At 44.0% G+C, this 27,962-nt stretch overlaps 1 protein-coding gene across 1 annotated transcript; it reads right to left on the bottom strand.

Moving 5' to 3' along the window:
- Nucleotides 1–7,960: 7,960 nt before the first annotated feature.
- Nucleotides 7,961–20,100, bottom strand: GEM (GTP binding protein overexpressed in skeletal muscle). The gene is made up of 5 exons (XM_046642401.1): nucleotides 19,985–20,100; nucleotides 18,306–18,645; nucleotides 12,017–12,093; nucleotides 10,827–11,031; nucleotides 7,961–9,311 (listed from the first exon to the last, which is right to left on the bottom strand). The coding sequence occupies exons 2-5, from the start codon at nucleotides 18,634–18,636 to the stop codon at nucleotides 9,034–9,036; spliced, it is 891 nt and encodes a 296-aa protein (XP_046498357.1). The 5' UTR covers nucleotides 18,637–18,645; nucleotides 19,985–20,100; the 3' UTR covers nucleotides 7,961–9,033.
- Nucleotides 20,101–27,962: the final 7,862 nt, after the last annotated feature.

Genomic DNA, 27,962 nt, shown 5'->3' with positions numbered 1-27,962 from the left:
TCACGTGAATACCATGGAGAGCAAAGGGCCCGTGGGACACACTTTGGGAAAGGTTGGCATGTGACATTGTGGCTGGACCTTCGAGGATAAAAATCCCATGGTGGGGGCGGGTGAAAGTCTCACCCAATGTGAGGAGAAACATTGGGCCAGTCATCTAGGGAAGGAAGATGTACACCTTTCTGAGACCTACATCTCAGTAAACTAGGATTAAGAAGGAAAGCACTAGAACTTCAGAGAACAGAGATGGCATCTGCTTCTCTGGGTCTTTATGGCAAGTTATCTAGGTAGTTCCTACTTGGGGAACTTAGGGGAACTCTATTGAAGGCAAGTTTGGAAGCTGGGAAACAAGCAATCCAGGCAAGAGGCCTGAGACGATAGGCATCCAACATACACCCCAGGGACTGGGGGCTAATTACCTCTGCCATTGTAGACGATACTGTTTACATGCAGAAGACGGTTTGCTTGGCAACCTCAGAATTCAGTAAAGTCTTTTTGAAACTTTTAGCCTGTTCTCAGCCACTAAGGGGAACTCCTTTGGCAGGGAGTTTGGCCCACCGTTTGGCCGGGGTTTTAAGGCTGGATTCCCCCAGAATGGTACTAAGACCGCCTGAGAGGAAGGTGACAAGTTAAAATGACAGAGTAGGACAGTCTCTCATTAGATAGGCCCTCTCTACTTCCAGACTTCCTCCTAGGACTAATCTCTGAAGGCTCTTGGTTTTTGTTTGAAAATAAATAAATAAATAAAACATAGCTAAAAGTTTATGAGCTAACATCATGTGCCACGGACTGTGTGTTGTATGCATTTTCCCATTATTCCCCGCAAAACTTAAGAAATAGATAACTTTTTAAATTCATTTATTCAATTTCTTCATTCAGATGAAAAAACTGAGCCTAATAAAGATTAAGTTACTCGCCCAAGTTACCCAGCTGGGAACCGGGGGAGCCGGGCGTCAAACCTGGACAACCGGACAGCAGAATCTACCCTCCTCTCGGCTGCTTCACCCCATCTTTTCAGCTATCCTCTCACATGGCTACACAGCCTGCATCTTCCTTCTCAGTCACAAAGGAGGCAGGTTCTTTGTGTCCACTCTGTCTTCTTTCTTCTATTCACAATTGTAACCAGAAGCACCTGTGAAACCCTAGCGTCCCATTTATCTTAAAAGCAGGGAAATGGACAAGGTCACTATCAATCTGATTTTTTATGAGTTAAATGTCCTCATCTTCAGGGCCTAAAATAGCACGTCTTTGAGAGTCTCCATACAGTAATATATGTAAATAAAAAAGAAAAGAAATCAAATTAAGAATTCCCTTCTTTTGCTGCCAAAAGAGAGAGCGTTGGAAGTTTCCCAACCTCTAATGTTTTTTAACTGCCTTTATACATTCCAAGGGACAACAATCAAGGCCAGTCCAATATTGTCAACAAAGTAGGTGAGTGTCTGCATTCTGGAATCCAAGGGGTAAGCTAGGGGTGGGCACTGAAAGATCCACCTACTCCAAAAGATCTGTTCCTCATGCCAGTCAGACACGCTTGTAATTCTCCCTCAAACATCGTTGCACCCATTGATGTGCAAACAAGCCCTAACACGGCCTCATCTGTGCTTAGCACTTTACTAACTGTAGAAATTTGAATACTCTTTAGAAATTATAAATCATGTTTACTTATTTCATTCTGTCATCTTAAAAACTCTGTGAGGTTGGTATCACTTTTCTTATTTTATATATGAGGATTTTAAAGCTCACTAACAATTAGCAAAGCCAGTTACAGTGTCTAAGGTTTTAACTCCAAGACCAGTGTTCTCTGGATGTAAGATATTTGCACTTATCAAAACCTCTCACACAACGCCTCCCTCTGCCGGAAGCCTGCACCTGGGACAAGTAAGTTTTGATAGACCTGCTAAGAAAAGCAAAGTCTGGTTTCAATTGCCTAATCCTGCCTTAGCCTGGGAACCCCAAAGCACGAATCCTAACAAAGTCATGTGCCCCTTCCCCCCTTTCTTTCTGCACTCTGCCTCGACCTCCCCATGTGGCCCCTCAAGGCCTGCTGTGCTGTGAACTGTGGCTCACCATCAGGCACACTGGGCTCCACTTAACAAATGTTAATTTAACGAAGTCATAACAATTAGCCACTACCATCCTTATGGATGCATATAATTATAATACACAATAATAATAACACACATATAATAATCTTGGCTGTGACTCAGATAATTCAGATGGCAGTGAACTGTGCCCCTCCCCCAGGGCTAAGGGAAGGTGTGCTGAGGGTTCCACTCAGGCCACCTGCCGGCTTCCTTGCCCTGCAGATTCATGGTGCAGCTGTCATCTGAAAGACATCTGGAGGCCCTGGTTTCACTCATTTTTTTTCCACCTCAGCTCAGAACTACTTTTGTCCAATCACTCCTCAAATAATCCAGGGTTCTCACACTGCTGTTTCCAAATATTGAAACACATTACGGCTGGCCACCAGCTCCATCTTATAATCAAATTGATGAATCACAAGGCAATTTCCTTTGGATCTTTTAATAGGATTTCCAATACCACCTCATTGCCTTGTCTGACCTGATGTTTACAAAAAAAGAAATTACTGCTTTCAAGTATATCTGATTATGTTTTTTTAGTCAAATAAAAGTTGAGTGACTGCTTGTGTTGACTCCACACAGCTCTGTGCTTTGCCCATCTCCTGGCACACTTGCTCTTAATACCGGCCCTGATATTGGTTTCCCTACATTAAACCCAGCATATATGAGGTTAAAACCAAAACACTCATTCCCTGCTTACTCCCTGGCTTCCTGGCTCCAGAATCCACTGTTCTCCATGGAGACAGACACCGCCAAGCATAAGCACCTGGATTCACTATCTCCTCCCCGCAAAGAGATACAGGCTCGTGGGAAAGCTCCAATCAGCAAAGCCATATGCTCCCCTTCCTCTCCCTAAAACCCCAAATAAAAAACACTTCCTTTTAGCTTTTCAGGGGGTTTGGGATTTCAGCGTTAGCTGCCCTCTCTCCTTGCTCAGCGCTGTGCATTAATAAAATTCCTACTTTCTTCCATTATACCTGGTGTCAGAGATTGGCTTGCTGTGCAACGGGTGAGCGAACTCACTTCAGGTTCGATATCACTCTTTCTTTGTGTCTATGGATACTCCTAATAAGGCACCTCTGCCAACATTCACGTGGGGGCCATAATTCTTTCATCTGATATTCATTTTAAAACATCTGCCATCTACACTACTATTATTCCTAGCCTTTAAACAAAGCTGGAGTAAACATGTATATGTATGTATGTGTGTGTGTGTACACACACATATGCATATTTAGGTATGTACATATGCATATGTGTATGTATATGTATATAAAATTGCAAACACCTTTCAAGAAAGTGCCCTCCAAAACTGTTTCGAATTACTCACAAAGCAGCCGGATTTCTCCACGTCAAACAACCGCCCTGGGGCCTCTGGGTGACACCATTGTGAGTATCTCTTATTCTCTTGCATTTTGGTTTTTCTAATAACGGTAAATGGGTAGCTTCTCTACTTCTAATCAAGTGGTTAAAAACTTCAGCACAACAGAAGACCCAGGCATACTGACTTATTTGACCACAATGCCAGCAAACTTAAATTACAACTTGTTTTGAGTTTTAGAAAGGACAGGCACCTCTTGAATACTCAGTTTCCTTGGTAGACGCTGAAATAAATAAGACCACTGACAGCATCGCCATTTTTGGAATATACTGAAAAATGGAGCAGGATGAGAGTCTAGTTGATATTTGAAGTTACTCTGATTGCAGTACTCTGCTTCTCCTTCAACTATGAGCCCTCTCCTTCTCACCTCTCCTCCCCTCCCCAAAACATGCACATATGCACATGTGCACTCACGTGCAAACATACATGTGTGCACGTGCATGCACACACAGCCACCTGTGCAGACAATAGCATTCTTTTGCTAAAAACCTCTAAGCCCATGGTTTGCACACATTTTTCCCTAGACACATTAAAGAAAAGCAGGGTATAATATTAACTTCCTCATTTCCTCAGGAGTTAGACTGGACCTCTACTGATGGTTTAGGGTCTCTTGTTTTGTGGATTTCTAGGCAAAGTTGGAATCCACACCCTTACTCCAGTGTAATCTTATAACCAGGGCCTCGGCTGACACTTGGGTCTGCCCCACTCTGCTGCCTTTCTCTCGCTCTCTGTCATTTGCAGTGCTCTCTGGTTGTGGTAGGCATCAGGCTTCATCGTTTTGTGAGTATTCCTCGTACAAAACCTTGAACACTGCCAGTTATGTGCACCTTGTAAGTCCAATGAACACATCAATGGACATTCTGAGCAGAGGCTTCCCCCGATGACCGACTCCTTCCCTCTGCCAGGAGCATGCTAGTCAATACACCAGGCTAGGTGTTCTGGTGGCTTCTTCACTGGTCTCCTTTAGTGGGGCTCTCATGCCTTCCGGTTCCTGCCAGGTCAGCTCTCCTGAGTGATGTCCTAAAGCAGCACCACTTGATTTGTCACACCCTGTTTGGAAATATTCAAGCGCCTGCATTGCCCTCTGAAGCAAATCTCAACTTCTCAGCCTGGAAATCGACATATTCTCCACTTGCTTTCCAGCTGATCTTCCAGTTTACTCACTCTCCACCTCTTGGATTGACAATAAATTAAATGCTCTTCATTTAATCCTCATGATAATCCTTTGAGATGAGTATTAGCCTTGTTTTTCACATGAAGAAATTGACACTCATAGAGGCTAAGTAACTTGCAAGGAAATGTATTTCATTTCCTTGCACTGCTGACATTACCATAAACTTGGTGCCTTAAAACAACAAAAATGTATTCTCTTGCAGTTCTGGAGGCTAGAAATCTAAGATAGATGTCGGCAGGGCCTTACTCCCTCAGAAGGCGCTAGGGGAGAATCCTTCCTTCCATCTCCAGCTTCTGGGGGTCCCAGGCATTGCTTGGCTTGCAGCTGCATCTGCCTCCATCTTCACACAGCTTTCTTCCCTGGGTGTCTCTTTTGTGTCCAAACCGCTGTTTCTCCTCTCCCTTATAAAGGCACCACTCATTGGATTTAGGGCCCACCCTAAATCCAGGGTGATTTCATCTCGAGATCCTGAACTAATTACATCTACAAAGACCCTATTTCCAAATAAGGCCACATTTTGAGGTGGACACGAATTGGGGGGGAACTCTATTCAATCCACTACACCTAGCAACTAAGAATTTGAAACTATGTCTATCTGATTCCAAGCCTCAAGCATTTAACCACTTCACTTAACCACCTCCCAGAAAACTCCTGGCCAAACTGTACTTTTATCATTTTTCTAAACAGCTTTTTCTTTTTCCTGCCTTTCTGCCCTTGCTTATGCTATTTTCTTTACATAGCCCAACCTCTCCCTTTTTCTTTCCTTCCACCAACCTTACCTGTGGAAATCTTGAGTAGTCTTCAAGATCCAGCTCAATGCCACTTCCTCCAAGACGTCCATGATTGCACCAGTCAAGCAAGGAACTCTTTCTCCCAGCCAAGCTCCAACTGCCTTACTTCACATGTCTCTGCTGGCCCTTCTTATTGTCTACATTGTAGTCTAGGTTTTTGTGCAGTTGTCCTCATTCACCACCCCTCTCACATCCCACTGCTACATCATAAGCTAACTAGATGATACGCTTCCTAAAGGCAGAACTGCCCTCTCCCACTGAGGGTTCTCCACAGTGGGATTGTCTCCTTGCACAAGCAGGAGCTCCATCAATTTGGCCATGCGAATTCATAATCACCTGCCTCTTTCCCTGTATTGAAGAGGTCATGTATTAGCAAGCAAAAGTGCCAGATACTAAAAACCAAACTTTCTCCAATGCTCTTACTTCCCCCAAATAGAATTTTAAAAAATAGCCCAATTTACTTTTCCACATTGAAGCCAATCATTTTACTAATCATTTTTTCCTTCATTTGAATTTTATGTAATGGCAGCAAATCCAGTCCCTCTCAAGTATAATCCTGTCACAGTTTTTTTCATTTCTTCCTATCCCCAATGCCATCTCCTTTGGCTTTTCAGGACAAATTTACTACTCTCAAGGGCTCTGAGGACCAAGACAATGTCTTAGTCACCATATTTCCAGCCAGGTGCCCAACAGCATGTGAAGAATGTGTGAGTGACTGAAGGTGTGAAGACCGCATTAGAGTCAAAGGAGTCAGAGTTCTCCTGGGACGATAACTCACACTTTTGCAGGTCTCACATTATCCTCGCCACAACACTGGGAAGTAGGCATTATCGTTACCCCATGTCACAGATGGGAAAACTGGGGTCGACAGGATAAGGAAGTTACTCCTGGTCACACATCTAGTAGGTGGTAAAACCAGACTGAAACCCAGGTCTGTCTGACTCCAGAGCTGCACCTCTTAACCGAAAGCTTCTCAGATTGAAATGCATCCTGCCCTGTCCTGCCCTGGCTCAAGGTGAGGCAGCCCCAGTGGGACAATTTTGAACATGTCCTTAAGTGTGGAAGGCTTGGGAGCTGTTGGCCATTTGGCTGGCAAGAGCTAAAATAAGTGAGGAGAAAGGTTGAAAATTTGTGAGAACAGAGAATCGTGTGTGTGCATATGTGGTGGCACGTGGGGATGAAAAGAGCTGTGCTCGTGGGAAACAGTTTTGGATACAGAATATGCAAATGACTCAGAGTCACGTCTGAACTCCAGTCCCAGCCTAGACACTTAACATCTGATCAAACTTGAACAAGTCACTTATCCCCCTGAACTTGTTTGCTGTAAAATGGCCTGTCAACTTCACAGGGCCATTGGGAAGATCTATTAAATTCAGTAAGAAACACTATAAAAACCCCAACGTATGCAAGGCAATGCACTGAAGAGAGCGGAGGGATACAAAGGAAAAGAAGTACGGGTTCCTGATTTTAAGGAGTTTCCATTCCAACTGGGGGAGACAGACATATAAAACTAACTTTAATTTATGCAGAATGGAAGATATACGACAATAAAAACTGACATCTCTTGAGCTCTTTATGGTATGGAAGATTAAAAGACATTCATCTCACCACCTTACAAGATAGGTATTATTAGCAACCCCATTTTGCAGATGAGAAAACTGATGGTTAGAAAGGTTTAATCTTTACTAAAAAGACACACTGATGTGAAGCGGCACAGCCAAGATTCACCCTAGGGCTGAATCTTTACTCTTATCACTTCCCTGTATGGTTTCCTTGAGCAATTAAAAGATGCAGAGAGATGGGAAATTTGCTCTTGACATGGAAAAAGGAGGAGAGGCCCGAGAAAACTAAGAGATACCTTGTAAAACTGTAAAACTGTGTTGCTTTAGGCAATATGCAAGGTCCCACGATTGTCACTCAGACAGGGAGGTGAGAATGAAAGAGGGTGCATGCACGGGCCAGAGGTGTGAAAGGGGAACACCAGGAAGTTTCATTCCAGTAAAAGGGTTACACACCGCCATTGGACAGATGCCACATGATTAACGTCAAATGGCATTGTCAAAGCGGAGAATTTGGTTAAAGCCTTGCCTTGGCCAGATCTCTAGATGAAAATCACCTGTTTCCTTTTTTTCCTCTTCCTAATCCTTTATAATTTCCTCTAATGCTTTGATCAAGCTTTGGACCACAAGCCTTCAGGGAGCAAAACAAGGTACATTTGCTCATCAGGAATTTGCAAGACCAAAGAAAGGATCAATCTGGCTTTTACTGTAACTTAGCATTTGGATGACCCCAAATACTTCCCAACTGTATCAGCCAAAAATAACTTGGCATGACTGAGAATCATGGCTCCAATAGAGAGATTTGGGGGATACTCTATAAAACAGTTAATGACTGGGTTATTGCTAATGAAAAGAAAAAATAAAATCACAGGTATGTTTCTTTAGAATGTGCCTGCTCTAAAAGGTTTATCAAAATAATCACAATCTTGTTTGGGGAGGAAAAACATTTAAGAATGTCTTTTTTTTCCAAAGATTTTATTTCTTTTATTATAAGACATATAGGTAAAAACTTGCATATTCTGAAAAAGATAGAAAATGGTAATAAAATGGACATTTTTCTTCTTAAGAAATATGTTCATAAATATGCTTTATCAAATGTTAAAATGGTTATTATTTTGCAAAATAATAATAAATAGAGCAGAGCTATGGCATACAAGGTTCAACCCAAAATACTAGAAGTATTTATTTTTTATGTTTTATAAAAATTCAGACCTTTGATTATATTTAAAAATTTGTCATTTTGCACTCCAGGTTACCAACAATTCAGATTTTAAAAATATTTTTATGATGGCCCTATGATTTAAAAAATAATGAAACATAAAAGGTAGCTTGACTAAGTAGAGCTTGATTAAAATAACTTCCCCCTAAATAAGAATTATAAGACACAGAAGTAAAGATATAATTTTTGAACCCATAAGTAGTACATGTATCAGTTCCCAATTCTATACATTTCTGGATCCCCAACTGTGGGTACTGAACAAAAATTCTTTGCTAAGCTTTAGTTTCCAGCAAGGTCCATAATTTCTTTTCACAGCTTGACAGAGCAGTAACAATCATAACCATCATGAACCCAGTTCTATAATCCTAGCTCCACGAATATAAAGTACAGAGAAAGAAGTTCTCCCTCCTTTGAATAAACCCTTTGACAGCTTTCCTATATTTATGACCCATTGGCCTTAAATTCACATAGCAGAACACTAGGCAACATTTCAATAATGAAAAGTTCTTGTTCTAGGCATTCTTTTGTAGGCTTCATTTCCCTACTATTCAAAAGGAGAGGAAACACATGTGAACACCAAACACATCCTCTAACGAGTCTTAGGTGTTCAAGTAGCAAGATCAGGCTTTTCCTGTAAATAAATACTGATTCCTTACAAAGATCTTTCATTTCCCATGCATTATGCTGCCCGTGAGGCTAACATGTTAATTCCCGGCTGTATAAGAGGAAGCCACATCTAACAATACTTAAGAATCCAATCTAATATAGATTATTGGTCCCAATGGTCTTCAACGATGTCCACCAGGGGGACATCTGGGTGATGCTGGGTGCCTAGAGCACAGAGAGGTCATGGCAGGATTTGGACTTGAGCTTGAAGGCCATATTCTTGTTGTTTTTGGCCACAATCTTGCCCCAGAAGCGCCTGGCTTTCCTGGGGATGCTCTCCCTCCTCTTCTGGTAGGCCAGCCGCCGCTCATTCTTCTCCTTGCTGTCCCGCCGAAGGCGGACCTGCCGCACTATGCCCTCAAACAGCTCCTTCACGTTGTGCTGGACAGCGGCAGAGGTCTCGATAAACTTGCAGTCGAACACCACAGCACACGCTCTCCCTTCTGGTAGGGAAAGGAGGGGAGAGGAAAGTCAGAGGGGCTGCACAGTATGACCCTACACAGCACACAGCCAAGCTGGATGATTCCCAACTCTAGATTGTTCTCAAGGTGACCCTAAGTCAGTCACATATGCAGTGGCATATCAGAGGCCACTGTGACATATGTCCTCCCAGAGCATATATAGAATCTCATAGGAAGATTCCTGAAAGCAGGAGGGATGGGCTTTAGATCCGGTCCATCATAAATTCACTGTGTGAAGGTCCCGTTTCATCAAATATAGTAATGTTAATTATAACAATAAAAAACATAGCCTTAATTTATTGTACTTACTGTGTGCTGGGAATTGAATTAAATGCTTTATAAACATTTTTTTAATGCTCATAACAATCTTGAAAAATACATTATCCCTTTCAGACAGATGAAGAAATTGAGAGAGGTCTTTTAAAAGCTTGAAGGAGTTCATAATCTGTAAGTGGCAGATGTGAATTTAGGCCGGTTTTATGCTCAAGCTCACATTCTGAACTCTTTCTCCTGACTCAGTTTCCTGAATTAAAAATAAGAATCCTACTATTTTGCTTTCCTCTCTTAAAAAAAAAGTTATGCTTTGATGAGATTATTTTGAAAAAATGTTGAGGATTTCACAAATGTAAAATACAGTTACAGCAAACTATACAGCAAGCTTTTCTGGAACAGTCTCAATTTCAAATGTTCCATTGTGTTCAATGACCGCGTGTCCAAGTTTTGGTTAGGAAAAAATGATGACTGAAAACAGTCATTCCCCAAGAGTAAGACATTCCCAAATTAGTTGTGTACATTAAGTCTTTCAGGTTTCTTCTCTCCTGAGTGAGGCCTGGCAATGCAGTGTTCTATTTTTTACCACTATACCAGGGACCAATCTGTATTAGGCCAATAAAATCTCAAGCACTTGGCTGCCCATTCAGCAAACAGGAATTATCCCTAAACTAAATATGAAAATGTACCTTTGACACCATCAGACTAATGCCTTAACTAAAACTCAGGAAGCCAAAGGTGGGAGCTATGAAGGTGTTTCTAGGGTCTACAGGACCAGAGGCAGCCAGAGTAGAATTCTAATTCTCAATGGAACTCTTCCTCACAGCTCCTTAAATCAGAGTTCCCATCCTTCTTGCATAAGATGCTACTTTCACCTTCCTGGACTCTTGAGATCTCCCTGTGGAACAGAAAGGACAAGGAGAAAAGGTTGAGGACTGCCAATAAATTCCTGAGCATGATCTTTTCCCTAAAGGAATTCCAGGGAAAGACTTGGGGTTGGGGAAATTGGAATCCTGCAGGTAGACCAGATGGACAAGGGAACAACAACCAGCACAGAGACAATCTACTGGAAATGTAGGAGTCTTAGAGCATACATAAAACTCCGTGTAGCATTTTAATGAGTCCCTGGTTCCAGCTTCATGAAAGAGAAAGGGAAGAACACCTGTCTGAAGGAAAATGAAAGTGACCCAGAGATTGTTTCTATGATACTGCCACCACTTCCCTTACCTGATACAGACACTTCCCGGCACCGCACCAGGTCGCTTTTGTTGCCAACCAAAATTATAGGAATGTCCTCTGTCTGCCGGGCCCTGCGGAGCTGGATTCGCAGCTCAGATGCCTTCTCGAAGCTGGCTCGGTCTGTGATGGAGTAGACAATCAGGTAGGCATCCCCAACTTGCATGCAGTGGTCTTGGAGCCATTCATTTTCCCCCTGAAATGAGCAGATGCTCCATGAGCTCAGGATGGCCTGGTAAATGAGGAGTCAGTTTGCGAAGAAATGACGTGTATCCTAAAGTACCTCTGCTGATATGAGAAAGCAAGAAAATTTACTCCAGTGCCCCAATGCATCAGTCTTCCAGGCCTGCAAGGTGTCTGGTGGCTGTAAAGACTGCTAGCCCATCAAGTACTTATGCCAAAAAGTCTTTACTGTCCAATTCCTCCTACAGCTTGAGTTGAGCTCATAAATTATATGACTCTGCCAAACAATATTTCCACTTTCTATCTCAACTACCAAGAATGAGCCTTTTTCTGGTGTTCAAAAAACTCCCCCTTCTCAAGTGAAGAAATTAAGAATCTTTTTATGAGACTAGGAGGGTTCTCAATGAACAGAAAGCGTAGCATATATGCTCAGAACCCAAAATCTTTAAAAACCAAATGCTGAAGACTAGTATCGAGAACATCAACTTCATATAATGTGGTTTTATACAATTTTAAATTATCATCCATACTTGTTGGTACTTTCCCTAAAACAAATATACCTTTTTGTATTTTTGCTAAGAACTAAGGACAAATCATTACAACTTGCTTGTTAGTCAGAGCACATTTGCAAACAGCCTATTCCTTAGAATAGTCTCATACTACAGAAATAAAAGCTTTCTACTTTTTTGAGGAAGATTGGCTCTGAGCTAATATCTATGCCAATCTTCCTCCATTTTATGTGGGCTGCCGCCACAGTGTGGCTTGATAAAAGGCGCTAGGTCTGCACCGGGGATCCAAACCCACGAACCCCGGGCCACTACAGCAGAACATGCGAGCTTCACTACACCATAGGGCCGGGTTCCCAGTAAACGCTTTTAATCAAGAAAATGAGCCCACCTCACCTGCAACACAAAAAAGGGCAAGGTCATCCTTGCACCAAATAGCCTGTTGGAAGCCAAGCCCTGAGGAATTTACAGAGAGCTGTGGGCTCTGCATACCTTATTTTCCCACATATCCAGGAGTATAATTGTTGCACTTTCCCCATCAACAATGAGCGTTCGCTCGTATGTATCTTCTAGAAAACAAAGAATAGTAATATTGTAGTCAAACAGGCAACACTTTTATATAAGAGGGTCACGTAGAAAATTATGCTAGAAAATAAACTTACTAACTATGCAATTAATTATGTAAATATACAGATATCCGCAAAGGCAAATTACTATTTTTTTAATCACTTTCAACAACAGTCTACATATATTCCTCCAGGACTCACGGAGCAGAGCGGCTACGTCTTCAGAACGTGCATCACTAAACCACTCGAAGTGAAAGGCATGCCTTCGTCATTCCTCAACCTTTCTACAAGGAAACATTTACGAGGATAAACTCATTTTAGAGCCTTTGACTCAGATTCAACAGATGATTCCATGAGAAAATACTAACTGCCCAGTGGAACTGTAAGCCCTGTTCATGAGCCTTACATGGAGATCCACTGCACCCTCCAGTGGGGGGATTACTGCACATTCACTGGCAATTCCAGGAGCTTTGAGCTCAGGGACACTTCTCCTCTTTCGAAATGTGCAAGGAAAAAATCTTAATGACTATCTCTGCTTTGGCTGAAGCTTTCTTCCTTAAAAAAATACAGCCCCCTAGGAATAAACGGGTTTGTTTTTCCATCTTAAGTGCAACAGAAGTGCAGCCTCCAGCTCTACATGGTAATGGAAACTTCCCTTCCTGCATTTGAGCCCAGATTGAGGGGAGGTGAAGGGTGAATGCAGTACAATGGGCCAGAACAGCTCCAGCCTGGAAAAATCGGGGAGCGGGGCTGGGGTGGGGGGGGGCCCCTTCACTGGAATTTTTGCAAGAGGGATTCCCATCAACTCCATACAACTGAGCCCATCTCCACTCTATTTTCACAATGAGGTTTCCTGTTTTGAATTTTACCATTTGAAAATTATAATTTTCACAATGATTTTTTAATCATTTTTCTTGCTGTTCCCTTTGCCTGGAATCTGTTCCCTCAAATATCCAAAAGGCTTTTTCCCTTACCTCCTTCTGAGAGAGGTGTTCTCTGACCATCTATTTAAAATTGTAACACCTCTCCCCTACCAACATTCCCCACTCTCTTCCCTGTTTTATTTTTCTTTATTGTGCTTATCACCATCTAACATGCAATCCATTGAACTCACTTATTATTTTCTGTCTCTCTCGGCCCCTAGAATGTTAAAGCAGAGATTTGCATCTGTGCTGTTTACTGCTATATCCCCCGGTACCCATGATAGTGCCTGCAGGCGCTCAGTAAATACTTACCAAATGAATGAAGCAATGAATGATAAATATAGCATTGTGCTGTGAGCATAAGCAAACCTGAATTAGAATCTGGGTGCCATCCCTTATTAGCTATGTGGCCCTGGACCACTTACTTAAGCTCTCTGAGCCTCAGTTTCCTTATCTGTGAAATCGGATTGATAACAGTATCCACGCCTTAGGGCTGTGTGACAATTACATATATTAAGCCTGGGCACAAAGTAAAAATGTAATATATGTTAGCTGTTCTCATCACTTTTTCAGATGAAGGAATTCAGTGCTTGCCATACTCAGCGTTTCCTACTACAGGTAAATCTTAGCTTAAGAGGCTACTCTGGGAGAACAATGACATTTCTTGCTTTATAATCATGAGGAGTTTATAAAAAGCAGTGTTCCAGGTTCAATGCTTCTTTATCAAGGAACTAGAATCAGGAGCGGGAAAGGAAGGAAAATGTGGACAAATGAGAAGAAAGGTAACCAGGGATGGCTCTGTCTTTCTGTCAATTTCCCCACCTCCTCTAGGTGTCATTCTCCTCATCAATGGTGACTGTTTTCCACCAGGGGATTAAAAATCTGCTATGCCCATCATGTTTGCTGGCCACAATATGCAGCGTGAACAGGATCACAGTAGGAGGTACATTTGGTTTACTGCAGAGGAGGGCCTCACGACCTCAATAGACACATTTATACAACCAAATGGAAATCATCAGAGCTGGAGCAGCACAGATGCGGTTGGAGGGTTGACCGCCCCTTAATACCTCCGAGTTTTCACCTTTTCTCTAAAAGCCCTCCCCGTGCTTAGAAAACTCAATAAAGCACTCTCTCTGCCCTCAGCCCACCACTCACCACCCAAAAGCAGGTCCAAGGGACTCACTTGAATCCCCAGTAGTTCAAATAGAAACATACTGTATTCCAATAGCTAAGGGAAAAAGCAAACTCAAACTTTCTCTTAGATTAAGCCTAGAGCAAGTCTAGAGAAAAAGTGGACTAAGGATTATGGCTGTGAACATACAGCCAAACTGCTTTGCTGTTCTGGAAGGTTCCTGACAGTATCACTCTGTATGGACTCACCTCTGCCTGAAAAATCATTGTGCTTAAACCCAAGAGCCTAAAACAATACATCTCCATCCCACATGCCCCACACCTGGGTTTATATACTGCCTCAGGCTGCAGGTCCCAAGGATTCTTCAAACACACAAAGCATCCTGCTTGATGGCCTTCTAACCAGGAGAGGGTCTGCCTGTAACCAAAGCTCTAGTTCTCTTCCTCGCTTAGTCACTCACCTTTTAGCCTCTTTAAGTGCTACTCAGGTGAGGAAAAGGGAAATAAACAAACATGGAATTCCTGAAGACTCTGCAATTTGCCCCAGGTTAAGGCATGTGAAGAAAGGATGGAGGCCTATTGGCTTGTAAAGCTTTCCAGTACCCTGGGTCTGGGGAAGTCCTCATGGCTCCAGTGCTCTAGGTGAAAGCTGGGGGCGTGCATTCACACCCTGTATAGCAAGAGAGAGCATCCTGAGTGGGTGGGGTCAAGTTTCAATGATTGGACACTTGTGGCCAGTAGCCATTTTCCCTGGACTATCATACCTCGACTTGCCTTTCCTCATTTGACCCCAAATGTGCCTGAGGGGTCCTCCTGCCCCAGACTGGCTCAAGTGCTGTGCTGTGTTCTGGCTCAAGAACCTTGAGTTCTTTCACACGCTGCTCCTCTAAAGTTCTGAGGCTCCAGCATCCCTCCCCCTAAAAACTTGCTACTGCCTTCAGCTTTCACAGCTCAAGGGATCCCAAGGAACCCTGGAAGGTACACCTGCTCTAAGAACACTGTCTTCTCTAGTGGCTCCTGTCTCCTCTGCACATCTCAAAAGGCCCCAGCCAAGAGTGACCAAAGTATGGGGACTACAAGTAATGATAAGTGCCAGTTTTGGAAGATAAGCCCAGGGAAAGGAAATGGTAGATTCAGAATCAGCTCTAACTAACGTTCGTTCTGTACTTACTATGTGCTAGGAACTAAGCTACAAGCTTAATGTATGTTATCCCCTTTAATCCTCTAATAGACTAGGAAGTAGGTATTATCCCTATGTTAATAAAGAGGAAGCTTGAAGAGGTTAAGTATCTCGTCCAAGGGCACCCAGCTCAGTCAGTCTCAAAGCTGGGTCCAAACCCCCACCATCAGATGGCAAGTCCAGTGCTCTTTCTTCTACCTGTATGGACATGTGCAGGGCCTTCTCACCTATCTCAGGGCTTCCAAATCCCAGTGGTCCTTAAGGTCCAGCTCAGAGACCACCTCTTCCATAAACCCTTTTCTGATTTCCACAATCAGAAGTAATCTTTTCTCCTCTGAATTCCCAAGCACCTCCTTGTACCTCTTTCAAGACACTTATCACAGCCTACCTTGATTTATAGTTGATGTATATCTGATCTCTATTGCATATACTGTAAGCATCCTGAGGGAAGAACCCCCCTGATTCTTTGCATGTCTCCATAGTGCCTCACCAAGTGCCATGGTGTATGTTCAGTAACTTGTTTAGGAATGAATAAACGGATGAATGAATAAATGCATAGCATTAAATGCATACAGAGAGTCATAAGATTATTGAAATATAACCATAACAACATCCATCTTTATTAAGATAAATCATGATGAGAGTGTTGTGTAGTTTTTTTGTTAATGCGAAAAAAAGAACAATGTAGGGGCCTTGGAAAACCCTCCTCTTGGAAACATAAAGCCAACTAGCGAGTCCAACAGCTGCCTGCAGACAAGGGATGCAGTCCTAGACGTATAAATTAAGGTACTCAAACAGGACACATTAGCTAGGATGGGTCGTCTGAGAAGCTTCTTGTCAAAAGTTCTCTGAGGAAGTAAGGAAAAAATTCTCTCTCTCCCCAACCCCCATTAAACAAAGAGGTTTCCCAGATATAGAAGACTACCTTCCCCGATGCCAGGTATGAGTCCGCCTCCTTACCACTCTACGCCTATGTGGATACTACCCTCTGGAGAGATACCACTCTACTTTAATCGCCAAACATTTTTGAAAGTCTATAATCCACAAACTTTTTCAATTCCTCCCTCTTAAAAAAACAAACAAAAACTCTCAGTTGATCTCTTCCTTAAGTCAATCTCCAAAGTAGGGTATTGTTACTTCTTAATGTATTCAGTAATTTTACTGTTCTGAATTATAGCCACTGACACTTAGCTCCTTCCTAAGGGGGTATGCTGTACCTTACCCATTACTGAGTACCCCAGAGCCAGGCATCTGGATGATACTCAATCCAAAGTGCTACAGTCCTTAACAGCACTTGGGTGCTAAATCCAGGGCCTGCAGAGTACAGTGAAAGATCAGAGCATTTAGGTTCAACCACAACTAGGTTTGAACCCTGGCCATACCATGAACCAGCTTTTTCACCCTGGGAGAGTCACTTGACCTCAAAAGCCTCCATTTCTTCACCTGTAAAATAGGGATATTAAGACCCAATTGGTGCAATTTTTGTAAGTATTATCAAAAATTCCTGTGGGGAGTACTTTGCAAAGTGCCTGGCACATAGCAGGTTCCCCATCAGTGGCAGAATGAGAAAAGCACCAACTTAAGATTATAAAATCCCGAGTTCTAATTCCAGCTGCCCCATTGAATGATTCTAGATAAGCCTCTTGGTCTCCTTGAGACTCAGTTTACTCATATGAGTGCAGGAATTTTGTGAGGAGCAAAATAAACAGGAGCAAATATAAGACACCCAGTAAGATGCCTCTCCCATTGCTAACGCACATTCGAAATGTTAGTTCCTCTTTCCCTTTCTCCTGCAGCGACAGTCACCCACCAGCCTTTAGAAAGAAAGAGAAAATCAAATGTGGAATACTAGCCCTATTTCTCCCTGGACTTTTGTTTAGCTATCATCCCTGAGATTCCAGAAGTGAGGAGAGAAATTGATGTTCTATCAGTGAGTCATCATTTATAGCCCAGTTCTGGAACTGCCTCATGAAGCAAGAACTGCCTGACACTAGAAAGAGTCAAGAGAAATAAACATTTAGTGGAAATGGGCTGACAGGAGTGAGGAGGGAGTGCGACTCCTACGCATGAAGCGGACGGTAGAAGTGCGTCGTCACTAAGGCCCCTTCCCACTCTGGAAGTCTGTGATTCCGCTGTGAGTTGGAACTGAGAGTACAGACAGACCATGCCACTTTGGCAAGCACTAGAAAATTCTTCCTTCATTTCTACAGCTGCAAATCGGGACACCAGCTACCTGGTCATGTATGCCAAGATGGAAGCTGTGGCTGAAAGACTCTGTATGAACACCATTGGCTACTGGGATCCTCATATTACCTCCCAGAATATACTGCTATGCTTTACATGTATTTGAGGAATACATACATTTTTGAGATTACATCACCTCAAATCAGTTTTGGAAATAAGCAAGGCTTAAGCAAATAAATATTTTAAATGAGATTGTACAAGGAAAACTGTGTTGAAAAACTGTTAAAATCTATACAAACATATTTTTCATCATTGTTGCACTTCAAATTTTTTAAAAAATTATTGTTATTATTTCAAATACAAATTTTTGAACTATTTTACACCCTCAAAAGACTCTAATATTGGTGGAAACAAACCGATGAATCCATCCTAACAGTTTTCAAATCGGTTTGGTTTTAGGTATAACCATGGGAAAAGGCTACGTCTACATTGAGCTCTTGAAAGGTCCAGGTCAGAGGTGGGCTCCTCCGGCTCTGCTCTCTTTAATCAGCCTCCCCCAGTCCCTTTAGTGCTAGAATCTAAGAAATTCCCTTTCTGGCCCAGGTTCTATCTCTGCGCATTTTCATTTTCTAGTCCCGAGGGCCTGTGCCAGGGCTTTTCTGGGGACTCAGCTCCCCCAGCCAGTGCCAAGAGTGCACAATCGCAGTTCCCAACTCTGCAGACAAATGACCCACTTGCTCGCTCTTCCTGCCTGGACCACTGTAATGGACAGAAGCCATTGGGGTTGGGCCACCTACCTCCCAGCACCTCGCAGTCGCTGTCCATGCTGTCATGCACACCCGCAAAGATGTTGGCCAGAGTGGACTTGCCCACCCCCTGCTCCCCTATGAGCACCACCCGGTAGTAGGTGTTCCCCGACTCAGAGGAGATGACTGAATCTGTGGAGTCGGAGGACCAGCTCCGGCGGTAGTGGTCCTCAGGGGTAACACAGTGACGGTTGCGCTGGCTGTACTGGTGGGGCTCTTTCTGGACCATCAGATGCCTGCCGTCAGCTGGGATACTCCAACGCTGCTGTTGTGGCTGCATGCCCACAGCACCCTGGCGCATGGTGACATTATTCAGAGTCATCGTTGGGTCCTGGAGAGCAAAGTGGTCAAGAAGTCAGCATTAGCAAGCATGAGCGAGCGCTCAGGAGCCTCAAACACACAGTCAGTCATCAGTGATATTTTATTAGATGGGGTGAGAACCAAGCAACCATAACACAAGGAACACCAATGAGACAGTCTCCAAACCCTAAAAGGGTTTCAACAGTGTGTGGACATACACACACACGCTATTAGTAACCAGCTCCTCAGGCAGACTGTCATTTGCAAAGAGAAAAAAGTACTGTTAACATTGCCCACTGACCATGGGCTTGCTCCATCATGAAAGAAGCCTTGGGATCCTCACTCAGAGCCAATACAAAGGCAGCCAGAAGGAACCAAGAACCTCCAGAGACGGCTTAAAAACCAACAATTTAATGGAGCTGGGGACCAGCTGGCCAGGTTAGCTGCTCTTGTCTAAACATGAATCTTAAGTGCATCAGCGTCCAGCAGGCTTTTGTGTCTTGGTGGGAAACACGTGGCAATGACATCACTCCCCACGGCTGGATTGGACAAGCACTTTTTGGAACTTCCATGTTTAGTAAAGTTGCCCTGATGGTCTCCAGCTGCCTGACTAGGCTATTATTTGGGGGGGAAAAGGACTTTCTGTTTGAGGTTTATGCCTCAGCTCTGCCCTCTTGCTCACATATATCATGTTTAAAACATCCCAGCCCCAAGCCTTCTCCTTCTGGCAGAGAAATGACCTGCTCACATTCGGACCCATCCAATTTGCAGAGAAAATGCTTCACTCTGAAAAAAAATATGTCCAGGCCAAGAGTTCTTTAATTCAACTCAGATTTCCACCTTCTTGAAGCAAATCAAAGGCCAAAGATGCTCCTAAATGGCATTCAACAACTTTCCCTTCGCCTGACTCCCTCCTCTTGCACGGAGGTCCGTTCTCCCAGGCTACTTGAGATAAAATAGAAGCATTCACATCTTAATCCACTCAGGAGAGTGTGAAATGCACCGACAGTGCCCTTCCGACACTCACCCTCACACTCCACACCCCAACACCTCGGCCACTAACCAGGATGACCGGCCAGTTTTTTACTCTTACAAGCAGCTGACTTGCATTCAAACAACAAAAACATGAAGTATCACTAAGGAATGCCCTCTAAGCCCCACAGTCTGTATGAGGCGGTGACCCTCCTACTGAACTGAACTAAGGAAGCTGCTGATGACAAATGACATTCTTTGCACCTTAAACTCGGCCCCCGAATAGAAAACCACAGCGCAAAGAGCAGCTCCAGGGGCTCATGTCTCAACTTAGGAAGTTCTGCGGGCTGGGAACGCCCACCCCCACACCAATCACAGCCCTGAAGCAGCCCCCTTACTTGTCTCCGCCGGTTGCGGGGCGGGGGGCGTCCGTGCGTCGGGGCGAGCCGCGATCCCGGGCCGCCGAGCGCGGGGCTGCTCCCGCCGTGGCCGCCGTCGGTGCCCGCCGCCCGCAGCCGCCACGGCCCCGCCTTTATAGCGCGCCCAGCAGGCCCGCGCCGGGGCTTTTCCGTGACGTCAGCGCCCCCGCCGGGAGGGGCGGCTCTGCAGCGAACTCCGAGTCGCGGCCGCTTCTGTAAATCAGTTACTCGCAGTCATGTGATCTCTCTCTCCCGGTTTAAAAAATAACGACAGTTCAATCCTGGGCTCCTTTATTGTTTTATTTTATTTTTACCAGGTGGACACAGGAAGATGGAAAAACTTAACTAATGCTACTTAATCGCGCTTCCCAGCAAAGCGCTCGCGAGCTGTCGGGATAAAGGAGAGAGGAAGAGGCAGATTTGAGTTGCCAGCCCTGTTTTGCCAAAAAAAAAAAACGCAGGGATCAACCCGGCGCCTGCGGAACCCTTAGCCTCTAGGATGGGGCTGCAACCACCGTGAGTGGCTTGTGTGAGCCGCATCTTCTGCAAGGGGAACAGCTGCTGCCTGCCTCCCGTCACCTTTTCTCTGCAAGAGAGAGGGAGAGGAGCGTCACACTGCTTTGTTTCCCTTCTCTGGCAGGGACCCAGAGAGAAGGGGCCAGAGAGAGGTGAGGAAAGGAGACAAGACCTTGAATAAGACGGTTTTGAAAAATGGCTTACTTAGGGAATCCAAGCAGATTGTGCTAAATGTTGCCGGCCCTCCAGCTCTGGGCCAGGATGCTGAGGCTCCTCAATCAGGGAATTTAATCAGCGTCCCAATCAGCAACATCTCTGCACCAGGCTCCCTGGCATGGCTGAACTTGGGCATGAAGCCAGAGCCTCCCAACCTTGAGGAGGAGCCCTGAGCCAGGCACTGGGGCCCAAGTACCCCACCCACCAACCCCCCTACTCCCGTGAATAAAGGGCATAGGATAATAATAATAACTACTACCATTTACTAAGTACCTCTCAGTGCCTATACACAGTAGGTACTATTGGGCCTCTGCAGTGCCTTAATCCTTACTACAATTCTGCAAGGTGAGTATATTGCTACCCCCATTCTATGGAGGAGAAAAACAACACTCGGTCAGAGAGCTTGCCCAAGGTCACACAGCTCCCATAAGTGGCAGAGTCAGAATTCAAAACCTGATTTGCCTGACTCTTTGCACTGCACCACCAGCTGAAGAGTTGCCATGACCTCTTTCTGGGGACATGGGCATTTCCCAGACAAAGTGTTTGGAGATGACAATGGCCTTTCCAACACATCCATCCACTTTACCAGCCAGCTTCATCTCTGGGTTGGCTGGTAGCTCCAGGAAGAAGCCAAAAGCACCAGCATCGATTTGAGCGGCTGGAGTCTGCTGTGGTTAGAGTCTATTTTCAGTTATCCTGCAGGTAGTTATCTTCTGTGGGGATTATCCAAGTGACCAGCTGCTGAGACCAGCCAGGCCCCAAGCTGGCAAAAGTAGAATTCACAGAGTAATGAACACTTGGAGCTCCTCTTGTCCCAGGTGCCTTGGCCCCAATCTCCTACTTATTTTATACGTCAGGAAGCTGAAACCCAGAGGGCTGACTACCCCTCCGTTGGCAAATGGCAGAGCTGGAACTAGAACCTGGGCATCCTAATTTCCTGGATGCTGCCCTTCACTTCCATCAAGTTTTCCTTCTCGTCTCAGTCAGGAGGGTATGACGACAGATGTGGGGAAAGGAAGAGGAATGGGAAGAGATCACCCAAGGGTATATCGCTGACTCCATTCTAAAGCACACGTAATTTGTGAATTATCTGCATTTCAGAATTATCTATGCTTTTCCCATGTTGAGCCTCCTACTCTGTCAGCTAGTCTCAACAGAAACATTATGTGGGTAAAAACTAAGAATCAGAGTTTATAGTCATATAGCCTCTCAATTCTACTTTTGCCTATTGTCAAGAACCCAATTTTTTGCGTTAAGAACCTAATTCTGTGCCTAGGCAATATCTACTGTGAACTATTTCTCATTGGTGTATGTGAGGCACACCAAAGAAAATGAACTCTAAAGATGGGGGGAGGCATTCCCCATCCACTGTTGATGGGGTAAGTACAGCAATGTCGTGTTTGAATAAAAGAATCTGCATTCTGAAATTTTCTGTCCCACAAGAAGCCAGGTGAGAAAACAACTACTTAGGAAAATGTTCAACTGAATGGCAGTTAAGTCAGAGTGAATATTAGGACAAAAGTCACAGTTATTCCTCGCACAAAGCACATTTGAGAGCCAAATCTTATCCAGCAGAGTTCTAGCTACCTCATCTGGGATTCCAGCTCCCTGGGACTATCTGAGGGTATGGAACTAGAGAAAAAAGGTATAATCAGGGCATATGAGCAAGTGGCAAGTTCTGAGAGGGAAAACTAGCAGAATATTGTAGTTTTTGTTCTATGAATTATTCTCTCCATATTCCTTCTGCCACCATTTGAAGCCTTCCTCAGGTTCTAGCTAACATGAGGAAGAGTATAGCTAGGAGACAGAACTTAACAAAGTAACATTTGCTGAACAATATACATGCCTCTCTCAATTAATCCTCATCACTACTGCACTTACCTACGTTTTATGGATGAAGATGCTGAGAAATGAGGTGAAATAACTCGTCCAAGTTCACAGAGCTAGTTGGTAGCAGAGCTGTGCTCTCCAGGGCCACACTCGCAACCACTGTTCTCTTTAGAGCAGGGCATACACTCCAGCCCTGTGTCCATGCTAGGCCCACCTCAGCCCACTCCCTTCCTAATTTCCCTCAAAAAAGAAGGAGCCAAAGCCCGTGACCTTCACCGGGCCACATTTTACTAATGGGGAAGCTTTCTCTACTTAGAATCATGAACCATGCTCTCCTCTCCCTTTTCTCCATATCTTATGCCCTGGGTGAGAGAGTGAACTTGGTGTTCCTTTGGGGCCCTGACTACCTCTCTGTCTCTGTCATTGTCACTCTTTCTCTCAGCATATTGACCTGAGAAACCAAGCCCCATGATTTCAAAAAGGGTTGAGGAGGGAAGAAAGAGATGGGAAAGAAGGAGGCAAACCTTTGACCAGGGCTGTGGGTTAGGGCATCATGGACTTGCACAACCATTAATGTAATATTACTTTGAATCTCATTCCATGAAAATTCTAGAGGAGCAGCGATGATGGGTAGGCCCAGGATCTGCGTATCCTTGGGTCTGTAATACTACCCCAAAGCAATAGAATCACTCACTTAATCTTAGACATACCGTACTGCGTCAACTATACTGCAGGCTTACCACAACCAAGGTCATGCTTACTCATGCCATCAAGTCAGTGCTACTCAGTGGTAAAGGTGACACCATCCACAGACTCTGCCACCAATAAAAGGTATAGGCTGGACACTGAGTAGGTGATAAAATAAAAGATTATCTTAAACTGCTTTTTACATGTTTTGCGTTTTGACACCTTTAGGCAAGGCATGCTCTCCAATTCCCCATTGTCCTTACTACCCCCAATGTAGTCTAGTCTACTCCAGCCAAATTCTCTATTTAGATTATCTACCTGGCTCCCAAAGGCATTTGACTGTGACCCTGCAAGAGCTGAAAGAGAAGATAGGGGATTTAGCATCAGAAAAGCAAAATCAAACCTAGGCCTTTCTTTTTCTTAGCCATGTGATATTGAGGATGTCACCAAACCCTAGAGGCCTTAGCTTCTGTTGTTCTGGGGACTAAAGAGCTACTGAGTGTTGAAGAGCTTTGTCAACCACGAGAGAGCACCATGTCAACGTGAGTGATTATGATTATGACGCAGGAACCAAGGATTAAAGCTCAGCCACAATCCCTACGTTTTGCTGTCTCTTTAGGCTCAAGTTAAATTAATCCAGCAGAATTCAGGACACGGGAGGAGGAGGGGGAGCAGCCGGGAAATGTACTCATATTGATGTTACTAGGAAAAAATAATTAGCAAGGAGAGTGGTATGGTTGAGTTCTTTGTAAACAAAGAAGGAGCCGGGGTCAAATACCCAGCACACATAATAGGTCTCCACCAGCCACAAAAGCAGGCGAGAGGAGCAGGGTGGGAGGCAGCGTGCACAGTGTCTGAGCATAGAAAGAACTGCCTACCGCCTCTGGGAAGTCTAAAGAAGGAAAGAATTACTATATGGAAAATCATTGCTTTACAGAGGGGAAAAAAAGGCTCCAGTTGCAAAATCAAGAGAGCCCTGATTAGGAGAAAATAAAGACTGAAGAAAAGATGGCTAAGAATAACCTCTCAAAATCCAGAAGCCTGTGGGATCCAGATGGACACTCCCTCCAGCTGCATCCTCCTTCAGGCTGGCCCCAGCTTCTCATCAGACTCCTGCTGTGCAGATTTAATTTTCCATTGAAAAAATTCTTAGCTGTCACCCTTCCTCCACTCCATTAGCCCAGCCTGCTGCAGGCCTTTATTGCTCCTTCTAAAATCCTGCAGGGGAAATGCAGAAGTACAGAATGTAGCTCTCAGAAGGCCGAGGGGAGCCTCCGGAAGAAAGCAGACATTCTCTGCCCAGGTTCCTCCTTTCATTCCTTCATTAAACAACAACTACTTGGTGTCTGCCTTATACCAGGACCTATGCTAAGGCTAGGGATAAGGTACTTACACTCATGGTACTTATGTTCTGATAGGAGAATAATAAATAAATAAACAAACAAATGAACAGAGTACCACTATATTCATTCATTCATTCATTCACTCACTCATTCTTTCTCTGAGCATGCCACTCTTTAGCTTCAGTTTTCTCATCTGTAAAAAGGGAATGATAACCCTGGAGAGTATGTGCAAAGTAAGGGTCAAGTACATGCCCATTCAGAAGTCTGCCAATGCCAAGGCTGGTGAAAATATAAAGAAGGGAGGTTCTAACGCCCTAGTGCTAGGAGCATAAGTTGGTATGGCCACTTTGGAGATCAGTCATCAACATCTAAAATGTACATAATCCTTGTGATACAGCAATTCCACTTCTAACTGTGCATCTTCTACATTGCACAGGGAGATAGACACAAGGATGCTCATCAAAGCACTGTTTGCAATAGGAACAATCAGAAACCACCTAGTGGCCATCAGTGAATAAATGCATGGTGGTATATTTGCACAATGAAACATTATGTAACAGTGAAAATAAATGAAGTAGACCTACTTGTATCAACATGGGTAAATATTGAGACCATAATTGTGACTTGAGAAAGCAAATTGCAGGATATCTACAGGGTAATAATTTATATATTTTTTTTAAAACGTCACACTAATATTTTATAGCTAAAGGTATTTAGTAAAAGTATAAGAACGTGGATGAGAAAAATACACACCAACTTCAGAATAGAGATTACCCCTGGGAAAGAGGGGAATGACAATTAGATAGACAGCAGACTTCTCAAAAACAACCAAGAAGCCAGTAGACAGTTACATAATAAGATCAAAGTGCTTATCAAAAATAACTGTCCACCTGGAATTTTATGTTCAACTAAACTGTTGCTCAACCATGTGAACTAAAAATATATTTATTGAGTACTTGTTATTACCAAGCAATATCCTAAACCCTAGCGACACAGAGTTATATAAGATCAGGTTCCCATCCTCAAGGAACATAAAGTCTGGTCTTCCTTTCCCCAGCAACTACCAAATCCATGAGAAGATGATCCAAGAGCTGCATTAAAAGCTCCGGCCCAATGTATATTTGGTTTCCCAACCAATACAGTGTTTTCCCTGGGGTTTCTTCCTTCAGCAATGGAAAAATCAGTGAGACTATTTAATCCGAAGAATTAAAACCAGCCTAAGTCAAAGGCCTTGATTTAGCCAATTATAGTGACACAAGAATTCTTCAACGATTAACCTAAAAAGCCCAAAAGAATGAACAGTTGGGTTCATGGCATGCACAGTTAACACCTTTCATACATGGTTGTAAGTACTCCCCTTTGCCTGCTGTTTTCCTAATCTCACATCTTCCTGATTTCCTGGGTCTTTATGTAAGCAATTGGATAGTTTCTCTAACACTCAACAGGCAGTGAGACTTTTGGCTTTGGTAGGGTGCATTTAACTTGCCTTTGCAATGAATATCTTCAGATTTAAAAAAAAAAAATGAATCAAGCCCTTAATTGATCAAAAGTTATAAGTCTGAGTTGCTGCTGTTTTTAAAGGATTCCTTCGAATCAATGTAAAAATCTTTGACTAACAAACATACACTGTGGTCTCTACATAAGCAAGGTATTATTTTTAACCCAGAATGGTGCATTTATTGGAGGTGGTGAAACTAATAGATGAAATAATGATAATAGTGGCTAGCATGTGTGCCAGGCACGGACATGCATTATCTAACTTAATCCTCACAACAACTCTATGAAGAGTAGGTACACTATTTTACAGATATGGAAACTGAGGTGATGGGAAGAAAGCATACATAGCTTGGAATTGGCAGATTCAGCCTGTCTAACTCTCATCTACCACTCTGGCCCATGTGATGAGATTTTCCGCAACCCCTAAAGACAGACAGACACTGGTGCAGCTCCCACTCCCTGGGGTAGAGGGAAGTGAGTGAACAAAAATGGATAATATTTCATTAGCATATACGTAAGTGGCACATTGAGGTCAGCCTCTTTCATGAGACTGAGAGCTGCTTGAAGGCAGGGAGTATATCATGTCCATCTCTGCATCCCAGCTCTTGGGAGTACCCCTGGCACACAGGAGGGACTGACTGTGTCTGTTGAATAACGGAATAAATAAACAGCATACACTACTATGTTATTCATAGTAACATAGGTAACTATGGATATCCATATGTATTGTGTGTTAGATAATTATGACAACACATAGCGACCCTTTGGCAGGCCAGGCTTCCATCTATAGGCGTGAATGCAATGGGCCTTCGTCCAAGACAATGGAGCTGAGTGATCCAACAATCATGTGCCAGGCCCTCACTATGTGCAATGACATATGTAAGATGCTATGCAGGGTACACAGCCAAGGGTATAAGGCCATGCATTCGAGGACCTCAGAACCCAGAAAAAGAGGAAGACACTGAACGTGCTCTGAGGCAGAAGGTGGTGAGAGGCTATGATAGACGTGCACACAAGGACTAAGAGACATGCACTAGTCTCCTTTGCTGCAGGAGAAGCTTCCCTCCTCCTCCCGGCATGCCTGCTTGGGCCCAGGCAGCACAATATCCTAACTTAATCTCCTTTCCCTTGGGGAGAGCAGGACTGGGAAGCGCCTCTGCCCTGGTCTCCTCTCCATATACGTTCCTTCCAATGGAGGAGTGGTGACCTTCCTAATTGGTGAGATCAGGGAAGAAACTGAGCTCGTGAAATCAAGCCTCTTTACCTTCTGGTTCATTGGGGTCTGACTGAGGGAGGTGTGGTTTCTTTCCTCCTGCTGTCCTTCAGGCTGTACCCAGCTGTGGTGGGGAGAAGCCTGCAGTTACTCTCTGCCCGAACAGTGTAGCAATCCATGTGGATGACCTCTCAGCAGCTCTTTCTCCCCCTCTTCCCTCTAATAGAGGTCATTCCAGTAGTAGATGGAGGACGCCGGCATCAGAGGATGAAATGGTCTTAGCCAGGCAAGTGAAGCTCACCCTTTGCCAGGGATTAGGCTGAATATGAGCATGCGAACCTGTCCTAGCCAATACAATGTAAAGGGATGTCTATTTGAAAGCTCCTGGGAAAGAATTTCCTCACTAATAAAAAGAAAGCCCTCTTTGCCATCCTGCACTTCCTTCCCCCTAGGAATACAGGTCTGAGGACAGCTCCAACCTGGAGCTGGAGCTGCCATCTTGAGACCACAAGGCAGCACACGGATGATAAAAAGCACATGGGTCTTTAATGACACCACTGAGCTGCAGAAGAATCCTGGAGTCACCCTCTGCCAGACTTTTTGTCAGATAATAAGCCACCATTCCTTAAGCTTTCTGTTAATTAAAGCCAAAACT

The sequence above is a fragment of the Equus quagga genome, chromosome 16 (genome assembly GCF_021613505.1).
Source record: "Equus quagga isolate Etosha38 chromosome 16, UCLA_HA_Equagga_1.0, whole genome shotgun sequence".
Lineage (NCBI taxonomy): Eukaryota > Metazoa > Chordata > Mammalia > Perissodactyla > Equidae > Equus > Equus quagga.
Note: the sequence above shows the minus strand (reverse complement) of the source record. Positions and strands in the feature narration are given on the sequence as shown.